Source organism: Nicotiana attenuata, chromosome 1 (assembly GCF_001879085.1).
Source record: "Nicotiana attenuata strain UT chromosome 1, NIATTr2, whole genome shotgun sequence".
NCBI classification, from domain to species: Eukaryota; Viridiplantae; Streptophyta; class Magnoliopsida; order Solanales; family Solanaceae; genus Nicotiana; species Nicotiana attenuata.
Window position 1 is genome coordinate 100,005,315 of NC_031989.1, and position 13,469 is coordinate 100,018,783.

General features: G+C 37.1%; 2 protein-coding genes and 1 long non-coding RNA gene across 5 annotated transcripts; 2 read left to right on the forward strand and 1 right to left on the reverse strand.

Moving 5' to 3' along the window:
* On the forward strand, nt 221–4,347 carry LOC109231069 (pentatricopeptide repeat-containing protein At3g53360, mitochondrial). The gene has a single exon (XM_019396615.1). The coding sequence runs from the start codon at nt 517–519 to the stop codon at nt 2,770–2,772; it is 2,256 nt and encodes a 751-aa protein (XP_019252160.1). The 5' UTR covers nt 221–516; the 3' UTR covers nt 2,773–4,347.
* LOC109231049 (kinesin-like protein KIN-5D) lies at nt 4,673–12,240 on the reverse strand. Of its 3 annotated transcripts, none has more exons than XM_019396586.1 (23): nt 11,998–12,240; nt 11,391–11,561; nt 10,711–10,840; nt 10,444–10,602; nt 9,692–10,168; nt 9,113–9,210; nt 8,866–9,022; nt 8,716–8,785; nt 8,560–8,636; nt 8,411–8,464; nt 8,244–8,324; nt 8,029–8,140; nt 7,769–7,855; nt 7,517–7,692; nt 7,271–7,432; nt 7,082–7,189; nt 6,836–6,994; nt 6,668–6,751; nt 6,247–6,452; nt 6,044–6,145; nt 5,852–5,961; nt 5,606–5,772; nt 4,673–5,102 (listed from the first exon to the last, which is right to left on the reverse strand). In XM_019396586.1, the coding sequence occupies exons 2-23, from the start codon at nt 11,537–11,539 to the stop codon at nt 4,953–4,955; spliced, it is 3,075 nt and encodes a 1,024-aa protein (XP_019252131.1). In that variant the 5' UTR covers nt 11,540–11,561; nt 11,998–12,240; the 3' UTR covers nt 4,673–4,952. The 3 variants fall into 3 exon arrangements, with proteins under 3 accessions (XP_019252131.1, XP_019252148.1, XP_019252139.1); XM_019396603.1 differs by having other exon boundaries at nt 5,606–5,757; nt 11,998–12,239; XM_019396594.1 differs by lacking the exon at nt 11,998–12,240 and having other exon boundaries at nt 11,391–11,971.
* Nucleotides 5,901–7,234, forward strand: LOC109231077. Its single transcript, XR_002068752.1, has 3 exons — nt 5,901–5,984; nt 6,725–6,809; nt 7,145–7,234. It is a non-coding gene; the product is annotated as an uncharacterized LOC109231077 (long non-coding RNA).

Below are 13,469 nucleotides of genomic sequence, written 5' to 3' on the forward strand. Positions count from 1 at the left end.
ACACGTCTCATAGTCAATGGTCAGAGGTGTTTAAAATACTCTTTTTGGACACGTACAAGTGCTTAGATGAAACTTCGCAGTAATGGGACCGGAATGTCAAAGCGGTATAACTACAAGTGTCTACCAGGCTATTCTGCCTTTTTAAAAAGGAAAAATTGATAAGAATGGCATATAACCAAACATTGTTTTAAATTATTTTTTTGAAAAAAAGTAAAAAAATTTGTATGTCCAAACGGGCTGTAAGTGCAGAAGTTGTTCTTCATTAGGTGAAAGATACATTTTAAGCAGAACTTTGTTTTTTGGCTCTTGTTAGAAGTGCTTTTCACTCGAAAACAAGCAAATTGTTTTGTGAGATTCATATATTTCATTTTCTATTTGCTGTTGCAGAATGAAAATATTCGAATGAAGTGCCGAATAAAGCGGAGTGGATACAGAGAATTGCAACTAGGTCGGGATTGAGGTGTAGTTGAATGATTGATTGATCATTGTCCAATTGTTTCTTCAAATTATTTCACAATGATGAAAAGGTTAGGATCAATCCGGAGCTATGTCAATCACAGCATACATCCTTCTTTCAACAATGTACAGTCAAGTAATGATCATATAATCTTCTTATGTAAGCAAAAGTTATTTAAACAAGCTCTAGAGACATTCGAGTTATTACAAAGGAACACATCTTTCAGTTTGTATCCAAGCACGTATGCTCAGCTAGTATCGGCGTGCTCGTCTCTTAGATCCCTGCAGTATGCAAGAAAGGTTCATAGTCATATATTATCATCCAATTATCAACCAGACATGATTTTTCAAAATCATTTGTTGAATATGTATGGTAAATGTGGGTCGTTGAGCGATGCTCGAAAGGTGTTCGATGAAATGCTCGAACGAAATTTGGTCTCTTGGACTTCGATAATTGCTGGGTACTCGCAAAATTGTCAGGAGAATGAAGCTGTAGATCTTTATTTTCGAATGCGACAGTGTGGTCTTACACCGGACCAGTTTACGTTTGGAAGCGTAATCAAAGCGTGCTCGAATATGAATCATGTGGAGATAGGGAAGCTGTTGCACGGGCATGTCATTAAATCAGAACATGGTTCCCACCTTATTGCTCAGAATGCACTGATTGCGATGTATACAAAGTATAGTCGAATTAGTGAGGCATTGGCAGTGTTCTTGCGTATTAAATCGAAGGATTTGATTTCATGGAGCTCAATGGTTGCTGGATATTCACAGCTTGGCTACGAATTAGAAGCTTTGTCCTGCTTCAGGGAGATGCTTAGTCGGGGAATCTACAAACTGAATGAATTCGTTTTTGGAAGCGTCTTTAGTGCCTGTAGAAGTCTTGCACAAGCAGAATATGGAAGACAAATACATGGTTTAAGTCTAAAATTCGGGCTCGGTTTTGATGCTTTTGTTGGTTGTGCTGTTACTGACATGTATGCCAGATGTGGATGGTTGCATTCTGCAAGAACTGCATTCTACCAAATAGGAAACCCTGATCTTGTATCCTGGAATGCACTGATTGCAGGATTTGCACACGGAGGTGATCCCGAGGAGGCTATATCTCTCTTTTCTCAAATGAGAACTTTGAGGTTGACCCCAGATGATGTCACAATTCGTTCTTTACTTTGTGCCTTTGTAAGTCCATCTGCTCTCTTTCTAGGAAAGCAAGTGCACTGCTATGTTATTAAGAGTGGCTTTGATTTAGAGATTTCCGTCTCTAATACATTACTTTCAATGTATGCCAACTGCTCAGATCTTCCAGATGCATATAAAATATTCAATGAGATACAAAAGAAGGCAGATTTAGTCTCGTGGAATGCCATTCTTACCGCTTTTCTACAACAGAGTGAGTCTGGAGAAGTCTTCTCATTATTTAAAATGATGCTTCTTTCTTCTAATAAGCCTGATCATATTACATTAGTTAATATGCTTGGGGCTTCTGGAAAAGTAGCCTCTTTGGAAGTAGGAGACCAGGTTTGTTGCTATGCCATGAAAAATGGGCTAAATGAAGATATATGTGTCATGAATGCTTTAATTGACATGTATGTGAAATGTGGAAATATGACAAGCTCTAGGAAGCTCTTCGATAGTATGGAGAACCCTGATGCGGTCTCATGGAGCAGTTTAATAGTGGGGTATGCTCAGTTTGGATACGGAGAAGAAGCTCTAGATCTCTTCCAGAAGATGAGATATTTAGCTGTCAAGCCAAACCAAGTTACCTTCGTCGGGGTTTTGACTGCTTGTAGCCATGTTGGACGAGTAAAAGAAGGGTGGCTGTTGTTCAGAGCCATGGAAACGGAGTTTGGTATTGTACCGACTAGAGAGCATTGTTGCTGTGTGGTTGACATGCTTGCCCGAGCTGGCTGCATAGAAGAAGCAGAAGCTTTTATCAATCAAATGGAACTTGATCCTGATATTGTGATGTGGAAAACTTTGTTAGCTGCTTGTAAGACACGTAACAATCTTGATGTGGGCAAACGAGCCGCAGAGAAAATTTTGGAGATTGATCCCTCGAATTCTGCTGCACATGTGTTACTCTGTAACATTTTTGCTTCTACTGGAAGTTGGAAGGATGTGGCATCACTGAGGGGTCTGATGAGACAAAAAGGTGTCAAAAAGGTTCCAGGTCAAAGCTGGATTGTAGACAAGGATCGGATCCATGTCTTCTTGGCTGAGGACTGTATGCACCCGGAAAGGGACAGAATATACTCCATGCTAGATGAACTGTGGCTACAGATGCTGGATGACGACTATTTGCCCCTTCATATTTAGGAGTAAAACATTTGGACGAGATGAGTAATGGTTATACACTTCTTGCAATGTCCACATTGTGGAGTTGCACCCTTGCAAAACCACATTTTACTTATGCAGGTGTTTGAGTTGGTTTTTCTAAATATGAGGAGATCTGGAAAGAGAAGATCTGAAAAATTTGCGACAAGCTTGACTAGAGAAACAGGGAAGCAGCAAATATTCTTGTGAAATGGTCAAAGCAGTCTGCTGTTTTCCAAAGAACAAGTTGCCATTGTTTCATATAGAGATGTAGTTCAATTATCAGATTGCAGATTAACTTAAGACACCAAGGAAGATGGTTGCCAATTTGATATAGAGAAAGAGATGAAGATAGCAACAGGGAGAAAATTGGAATTGCGATCAAACGTTAGAACTTAGATCTCAGGAAATATAAGATGGCTCTACTGCTTTTAAGGAGTGAATGAATCCTTGTTTAAGGAAGCTATGTTACCGCTCCTGGAAACTTTGGTATATTAGAAAACCAAGGAGCCACTTCAGGATTTGATCAGTAGAGTTCTGAGAGTTCACATCAAGAACATCACTAGTAAGAGCAGAATTATATAAGGGCCTTGCACTATATGAAGGTCACAGCAAAAGCTAGTCATGGGTAGGTCCACTCCTTTCTCACTAAATGGTCACCATGTTGAGGAAGAAGCATCTCCTGAGGCAGCCTTTCAGGCCTCTTGTGAAATTTGTTGATTCTTTGCTTACTGACTGAAAAAAAAGGCCAGAGACACTTCCAATATTTGTAGTCTTCCTAGACCACCTAAGGAATTGATGCAGTGTACCACCTTAAGCAACAGATTAAACGAATCGCGAGCTGTAAGAACTCTCAGGACCATTAGCTCCCTTGTGTTGAGGAAGTAAAAGCTTATTTCCACAGAGAAGCAACTCTGAGGTACTTAATAGTTGATACCTGATGGGGCTTTCTCATATGCAGCCCCCTATGGTTGGAAATCTGCTATTGCTCCTCTATATAGGTATAGCAGAGAGGCATCAAGGGAAGGCCATGCTCACCGTGTTCTCAAGCACAAATGAACACCTCTTTACTGTTTGGTAAGAGATGCAGCACCTATTGCCTGGAGGTATAGGAATCAAAGCTGATGTCTTCTCTTTGGTTAGACTCGTAGTTAATTGTTGTGTCTTGGAGGCTCACTAAATTGTAAGTGAAACTTTGGACCATTTGCTCTAAGAAAGTGGTTAATGCGTAAATTTTAGAAGAAATTGCGTCTTTGGGCCTATTTTCGTGGTCATCCATAAGAATCAGATTTCCAGTATGACATCACATGGTCTGTGAAGAGTAGGACGAGGGCACTGCAGATTAACTTCAGAAAATTCATTGCAAATAGAAGGATATTAGAACTAGTTGCTCAAACTGTTTTGAAGCTTTGGCCTTACTGAAATGTCCTCAGGTGGCTATCTGGGTTAATGCATGTGCACCTATATGACTTTTGTGAGTTTTTGCCCAACATGTTCTTTGTTTCTGGTGGAAATGGCTCATCAACCTGTGTAAGGATGTTATTATAGATGTAATACATCAGTTCTAGATTTCCAGGACCCTTGTTTATCTCGAAGTATTTCAACTATTTTTTTTTATAACCGTTGTGTCCGGACTAACTTACGCGCACCTCAACCAATTACACGGGATACCTGCTGCCTCCCACCAACAAACAAGTATCAGGTAACTCTATACACCAAGGCTTGTCTCTGATGGGAGTTGAACCTGGGACCTCGTGGTTCTAACCCACTTCATTGACCACTAGGCCACACCCTTGGGTGCCAAAGTATTTCAACTATAATGGAAGGATACTTTCATATTGTAATTATGTGGTGCATATTATGTGAAGTTTCTAATCTAAGTATTCTAATATGACTATAACACTTCAAAATAAAGAAACATTGATCTTCTAAGGCTCCAAATTCACAAGATGACATGCTTTTTTATCTTTTACAGTTTTACTAAAATACTACACATCAACAGATATAAACATCAATCGATCAATCTCTAAATTGGTTATCCTATTTCAAAAGAACATTATTAGTTCAACTCAACATCCTCATGCCCCTCTGGTTGAGGGGCCGCGTGACTTTATCTCTTTGAAGAAGGACGAACTCTTCTTTATATACACAATTTGATGTACGAAATTGGAAGAAGAATGGATTTACATTCTGTTAGCTCGGGTTGCTATTCCATTGCCTTGAAACGACTTGAGTGACTCCTCGAGTAAAGGAGTTCTGAGATTTTCGATAGATTCCCTACTTGGAACGCTAACTCTTTTCCTCCTCAGAGTTGAGCATGATGGTTCATCAACCTGATTATTGAGAACAAAAGAATATATTGTTAGTATAACACTCATGTCTATAAAATTTCATAGGAAGCAGAAAGGCCTTGGTTGAAGATAGGATGTGAAGAATGGTAAAATAATAAGATTTAAGAAACCTAAAGTCTTTTTAATAGATGACCATTAATTATCTTCTTGGCAGAAATTCTGGTTTATCGTAAAAAAGGTGAACAAATAAACTCATCATCCCCCGAGTCAAGAACTTGAGAATAACAAATGTCCTGTTCAGGTATCTCGATGGAAATTCCCAAATGATATTTTCCATCGAAATGGTATTCTTGCCTATACCAGCGACCCTCAATACAAGAGTTGGCGCTAGATCTTTTTAATGGAAATTTTTCTCCAAATGATGAAGAGAAATTTTTAACTATCTGAAAGTATATATTCTACTAGTAATAATGTGCAAGTTGACTGAGTATTAAACTGTTAATGGCAAAAATCGTTTATACTTGGATGGTTTTCTGAGCTTTTACCTTGTACTCATCTGTCAATACTTTTCCTGCATTTTCTGCAATCTCTGATACTTTGGAGGAATGACTGTCTTTCATTTGTTTCATATCCTCAACACAAGGATACATAACTGAATAAATCTTCTCACATTCATTATGATCAAGTTTCAGCAAACCTGCATCAGTTTCAACTGCATGATTCTGTGGTAATAAGACTAGAGAATGTTCTCTTGCAGCATCAGAGGAAGAAAAAATTCACAGGCAACATACTTTCCATGGCTGAAAGAAGGTTCCTCTTGGAAATAGCTGTTTCTTCTAGTATAGAAGTCACTGTGGAGGAAAACTGAGTGCTGATCTTTCCATTTGATTCCATGGCACTCCTGAAGATATGAAGGTAAAAAAGGTAAAACAAAATAAGGTTCTTCGATAAGATAGTAATTGATTCATGAAATGATAACTTACTTCATAATGCAATCAACTGAGTTGATATTTCTTGTTTGTTGTCTAAGAAGGGATTCTTGGGCATTTCTCCATCCATCTTCGACCCCCTTTGATTTTGCCAAGCTGAAATTTAAGATGAAAAATTTAATAGCTTTCTCAAGGTATACAATTCCAAAAGCAAAATATAATTCTTATAAATGTATATCATCATAAACAAACTCAACCAGCATTCGATGTGCCCTGCTAGGCTACTTTTCCAAAAGTCCAATCTAGTTGAATCCTCGATATGGTGGGCTTGTGTGCTTTCAACGTAGCTTGTCCATTCTTCATAGGCAGAATTAGTGCAACCTTGTATGTTTGAGAACTCAGCATTTAGATTTCTGGTTTTGATACTAGTGCACTCTCTAATGCCATTTACTGCTGTTTGAACCTAAAGAAAAGGAAAAATGGAAGTGTTGGATAATATTCTGGCGGAAATTCCATGCGTTTAGGAATAGGAAAAATCCATGAAAAGGCTTTGATACTAGTGTTATGTTTCATTCACAATATAAATCTTTATGGAATAGCATTCTCAAGCTGTGATTATTTAGTTTAAATTCTAAAACCATAAAAGGTATGTACAAGTTGCAATGAAGAAGCACATACCAGTTTTTTCTTCCTAGTATTAGAAGCTGACATAAGCTCTGCAACTTTTTCTATCAGTTGTCGTTCTTCACTTGCAGCCAACTCCTAAAAGAATTAATTCAAAGGGTGACAAGAGACGAGGATCGATCTCTTCATTTCTAAGGTGAGTCCAGAACAGCAAAAAAATACCTCAAACTTCTCTTCAAGGGTGCAGAGTTGCTGATGATTAATTATTTGTGATTTTTCATCCATTAGTCTCAATTTTAAAATGTATGAATTTAAAGTCTTGAAAAAGTTGAGGAGAACTTCAGAAGTTAATTGAATTCCTTGATATCTTGTTGTTTGATTCTGACAGATGGAGAAAAGATAAACAAAGTTAGCACAAAAGCTACTATATCAAAAAAAAAAAAAAAATCTAGTAGCATGATTATATACCTGTTGTTCCTTTTGCACAAAAGCATTTATCTTCACCTCAAGTTCCCTTATGTTACCTTGCAGGCCATTGAGTATAGCATTAACATCGGCAGAAATCTTTGCAACAAGCTGCACTAGGAATCAGGAAAAATTGAGTGATGAAAGGGTGTAAATGAAGTAACACCAACTGAAGGAAGGATCTTTACTTACATCCATAAAGGAATAAGAATGCTTTGATACTTCTGAATTCACTTCGCTAAAAGCTAGCTGAGAATTTTCATTAAGTTCTTGGGCCGAAACAGCTAAATTCTGAATATCAGAGCTATACTTGTCTTTCAGCTTCTGGAGCTGAGTCTTTAACTCATCTGTAGCCTGCCGTTAAATTCAAGAAAGATTGGTACTGTTTGCAGGTTGCATATAATGAAAGTACCATATGTCAAAGATTTTTTACTGTACCCTCCTTTTAGTAGCTAAGAAGGATTGTGTATCTTCTAATATTACATTCAATTGCTGCTCTTGTTTGGTTACAGAAACTGCAGTGTTTCTCTTTAAACTTTCAAGTTGCTGAGTTAATTTGTTGCGGAAATTTTGCACGAGAATTTTGTTTCTCTCCTCCCTATTGTTGCTTTTCTCTATTTTATAAGAAACATATGTTAGAAGAAGAAAGATGCTAGCCAGATAAAGATCATAAGAAATAGTAAGACGAACCAATTTTGGCGAACAAGGTGGATATCTCTGATTCTGCATTCTCTACTTCAGCTCGAAGCTCAAGTGCTTTGTCAGTCATTGCCTTTTCTAAATGACGAGAGGGAAAATTTTCAGATTTCAGTACTTTCAAGAATGAACTTTAAGATACCAATTTGCTATTAATGGACATATCTTTAGTCCTACGTGGTTTGGTTCAGGAAATTTGATTCATCTTTGTATTTCAATGAGATGCTTGGGACACACTTCAGAGTTTAACTCACCAGATTTAATGAGATTAAATACCAGACGATCCTTCTCTTGAACCGTCTCTTTAGCTAGACTATTTTGAGCTTCTAGATCATTGAAAGCTTGTTCAACTTCCTTGAGTTCTCTCTGCCATAAAACAGAGGCTGGAAAGTTTAGTTATCTTCAACTTTCTAGCTATCTTAGTTCAAAAAAGAGACATGAGAGGTAACTTGTTCAAGTAACATTCCACCTGAGTTCTCTCAAGTTTTTCGGTTAAATTTGCTGTCAGTTGTCGCTGATAATCATAAAGATCCTGAAGCTCTCTCAGTTTCTGCTCAGAAACTGTGACTTCTCAATGATCTTGGAATAAATTAGCACTGCATAAGCTGCCTACACGACAGACCAGGTGATACTTACCTTGTTTTTGGACTCTAAATCATGTTCTGTGAACTTCAGTCTCTCAACTATTGCCTAAAAGGGGAAAAAGAAAAGCATTTTAGCAATTAACTTTCTTCCTATTTTACAGATCAAGAGTTGCACTCCAGAAATATTGATGGGAAAAGCACCTTGTGAGCTGCCTCTTCACTCAAGTAGCGGTCTTGTGGTATGTAGATTCCATTCTTCTCCCTCGTTGCGTGTAATTCTACAGAGCAAAGAAGCATGTCTATTGTTATAACACCATATAAATTAATTAATTCTCAAAGTATAGATCTCATTATAACCTTGCTTTAGGCGGTCCATCTCCACATACAGATCTGTGATTAGTGCAGATTTGGTCACCTTCCGGTTGACCTGGAAATAGTACTTGAGGATGAAATTTGTGGTGGATAAAATTGTTCGAAAGCAAATTTTCAAAGAATAAAATGAACAACCTCTGGCCTGTTTTTAATTTGCTTGGCACGATTAGCATATTCAAGAGTACTGAGAGTCTCTTCCAAGCACTGAATGGATGGTGAAACTGTGGCAATTATGCATGTCTTTGTTTTTCCTCCTAATGAATCCCTCAGTAACCTTGTCAATTTGCTATCTCTGATATCCCAAACACTCATTTTTCAACAGTTGCTTCTGTATTATAACATCTATTCGAATGTTTATATAATGATTAAGCGAGTTTTATACCTGTATGGAACATGTCCAGAATGATCAACCAAAGCATTGATGACTCTGCCCAAAGTAAGCAAGCTCTTATTTATCTCACCAGCCTCTCTTGCTCTTCCCTGGATTTTAGAGAAGTAAATTCCATTACAACCCTCAATTATCACTGTAATAAAACAAATAATTTAACTTAAATACATTGTATTAAGAATTTTTACACTACTAGTGTAATTTAACTTGTTATAGTTGGTTGTCTGCTTTATTTTTTATGTAACTTGTTCCACTTGTAATGGGCAGTTACTTGTAGTTACAGGTGACCTGGTAGTGTTTCTTTTACGCTCTCAGTCTATAGAAGTTAAGGTTGTCTCCGAGACTTTTAGGTCACTGGTTCCAGCTGTGGAATCAGCCAATGATGCCTGCATTAGGGTAGGCTGCCTACATGTGCTGCCCTTCCCCGGACCCTGCATGAACGCGGGATGCTTCGTGCACTAGGCTGTCCTTTTTAGTCTATGGAAGTTAAACTCATAAGTGAAATAAGTAAAATAACTATTTTTAATAATTCTGAGGAGATTATTGACGGGAGAAGCTCCACTAACGTTGTACCTCTTTCGCTCCCGAGCGTAAAATGTTCTCAGATCCAGCTAGGTCAACAAGATTAAGTTTTCCACACTTTATCAGTTCTAGTCCCTCAGGAGTGCATTCCTTAACTTGTAAGGTGATGGAAAATATTGAATGAGACCTATTACTTTGTTTGTTAAGAAGCGTCTCAGCTGTATGCTTATTAACAGAGCCTTTCTCCAAAATTTTGTATATTTCATCTGCCGTTGACACTGCCACCTCTTCTAGGCCTCTGATGAAAACTGCACCTTTTCCATCTTCCATAAGGGCTAATGGCTTTCTCGGCTTCTCTTCTATCGATTTTGATTCCTCATCCAGCGAAAGAAGATCTGTTATTTCCTCATTGTAAATCTCTATATATGCAACTTTCATAGTGTACTCTGCCTTTTGGCACTCCAAAATGTCAAAAATTTGCTGGACTGCTCTTGGGATTACTCCAGCATTCTTGTGAAACTCCCCATTCTACAAGCATTAACATTGAAAAGGATATAAAAAACGATAAGCCAACAAAATGACAGTTACATTCGAGGGGGTAGCCCGTGTACTAAGCTCCCGTTATGCACGGGGTCCGGAGAAGGGCCAGACCACAAGGGTTTATTGTACGCAACCTTACCCTGCATTTCTGCAAGAGGCTGTTTCCACGGCTCAAACCCGTGACCTCCTTGTCACATGGCAACAACTTTACCAGTTACATTTCAGGGAAGAACAAAATAAAAGAAGAGAGAATCAGAGAAAACCTTCTCTTTAATTGCTTCCCCTTCCATTGTGTAAGTTTTTCCTGTTCCGGTTTGGCCATAAGCAAAAATAGTACAAGTATATCCCTCGAGAGCTTCATTAACAAGAGGAGCCACAGAATGATCATAGAAGTCCTTTTGCTGAGATGATGGACCACAAACCTAACAAATATTGTGGCATCAAAGGGGTTCAAATATATACCTACACAAATTTTCATAGTAATGTAAAATGTAGAGAACAGATTTAAGCTGACATTATAAGAAGAAAACCTTATCAAAGACAAAGGTTTTGTTTAGTTGCTTAGTAGCTGTGTTCAAATTTGCAGTAACTTCTTTTCTCAGGTCGTTGCACGAGATCACGGAGGGACCTTTCACCTTCATTTCATCCTCATTTGGAGGCCTGAAACACAAATATGTCACTTGCTAGTAAGTTTCAATGGTAACTTGATAAGTCGCCACCTACATGTCTTGCTTTTGGTGTTATATCCTTCTAACCTCTCAGTAACGAATGATCATGTGAGACAAAATTATTTAGCTCGAATTTGTCTGGTAGAAAATGAAGATAGGACTCTTGATTATCCACACTATCTGAATACATTTTTTTTTCAATATTAAGAACATGTAAAATTCCACATGTATGAGCTTGCTCATATTGACGGTCCCAAGCCTAGATAAAAGGAGAAGGGTTGTGGTAGGCTGACAACCAGCATAAAAATCGTCACTGATAATGAATCCTCACAATATAAAATACACTTAAATGAAGCAACATATGGACAACGAGATTCATATAAGTGATTCAACTTGATTGAGATTGAAGCATGTAAATACACTTAAATGAAGCAACATATGGACAACGAGGATTCATATAAGTGATTCAACTTGATTAAGATTGAAGCATGTAGTTGTAAGAACATGTAGAATAAGCAACGGAAAATTTAACTAGTTCATACCTGCAACGCAATATAACTTTCACATTTACCCCTTTTTCGTCATTTGATCGCGAATCTCTACATGGCTTTTCATTTGACCCCAATGTTTGAGACATCAAGAAAGGAGGTATACTCCCTCTTCGTTGATGATTCGACTTTGGTGTTTCCATTATGAATGCCCTGTTAATCTCCCTTTCAGGCAGAGGAAACGAAGGTTAATCTCCCTTCTTAATATATGATAATATCAGAATCCCAAATATGGAGATTATTGTTTATGAAACTTGAGGATAGTTCGGGCAGGGGTGGAGCCAGCTCTTCGGCTACGGGTTTGGCCGAACCTAGTTGCTTTGGTCCAAACCTTATATTTGTCTTAAGAAATTCATTGAATATGCACAAATTATAAAGTTAGAACCCGGTAACTTAAAAGAACTATAATCCTGAAAAGTTTCAAATCCTGACTCCGCCTCTGAGTTCAGGATCATCAACTCTACTAAGACTCAGGCTGGAAATTCACAGAATAAAACATGAGAAAACATACAGTGCCCAAGTTTCAACATAAAAGAACAAATTAGGAAGGTCTAAAGTTGCTGTTTTTTTTTTTTTGTATATATTATATGTTCTTGATTACCTTATGCAGATGGAAACTTGCAGCAGGCTGGCCGGCCGGATGTTAAAAGGTTTTGGATATCTAACACTAGTAAAGTAGTAATTAAAGAAAACAAGATTTAGTTTGAGGTTGAGAATAAAACAAGAAGGGAAACAGAAAATCTTTGGCGTTACATTTGCATAATAAAGACTGTATCTTATTGATGAGCTTTAACTACTTTATTGACGTTTTGTGTCATTAGTCAATGGTACGTTAGGAAAAAAGACATTAACTTCTGTATTAGGCTTTGTTTATACAATAAGAAATGGTCATAAATATATGGTGTGTTGCTGAAGTGTGTTGTCATAAAGGGACTGATTACAGTCTAAACTTTTGTCATTTTGCTATACTTTATTGGTAGCACACTGTAGCAAATCCATGGAGAATTTAACTTTTATGCACCGGTAATTCATAACTTTTTACACGATTAAAATAAGGTGACTTACAATAATAATTGTTTATATAGCTCCGAACTTGATAACCAAAAAAGTGTTTTCCTTGTGTCGGTTTTCTTATTGTTCTGTAATTTTTGTTGTTGTTATTGTTTTTGTCTTTATTATTTCAACATGAGTTTTTTACTATTGTTTTTTCTTTTTCTTGAGCCGAGGGTTTACCAGAAACAACCTCTCTACTTCCACAAAATAGGGGTGAGGTCTGCTTATACACTACTCTCCCCAGATCCCATACTGTTGGAATATATTGAGTATGTTGTTGTTCGACTTTTTTAGAACAGGTCCAAGTCAAATAGGAATGATTCGAAGCACGCCTTTTTACACTATTTCGGAGACCCAAGAACTCAATCGGATATGTAAAATACAGGATTTTCAATCCTAGCAGGTAGGGGTATTCATGGTTCGGTTTGGGTCGGTTTTTCCCTAAAAAGAAACCAAACCATAAGTCTGTTTTTCAAACATTAGAACCAAACCAAACCAATTAAGTCATTTTTTTATCGATTCGGTTTTTGTCGGTTTTTGTTGTTTTTTCGGTTATTTATCCGATTTATCTTAAATATGAGGCATACACTACCAAACGCATAATCCGACGACTACATTTTCAACGTAACATTATCAAATCAATTGCTTTTTGAGAAATCTATCATTTACCAAGATATATTGATGATAATTGAATCAAATAGTGATGAATAATTTAAGTACTCAATTAAAATTTAATTATTTTTAACATGAAATAAATTCTTGTACTTAGCAAAAGAAAACTACCGATCAAACTAGAATGTAAAGGCAAAGAGTTAGATGATTATAATAGCAAAGAACTAGACTAAAAATACAAATACCTAATATGTACCATAAAATTTTAGAAACTTTATATAAATATATATATATATATATAGGTGTAATAATAAATTTGAAATAGCTACTCCTATAATCGGTTTGGTTCGGTTTTTTCTGATTAAAATCAAAACCAAACCAAATCTGATCGGTTTTTAAAATTCAAAA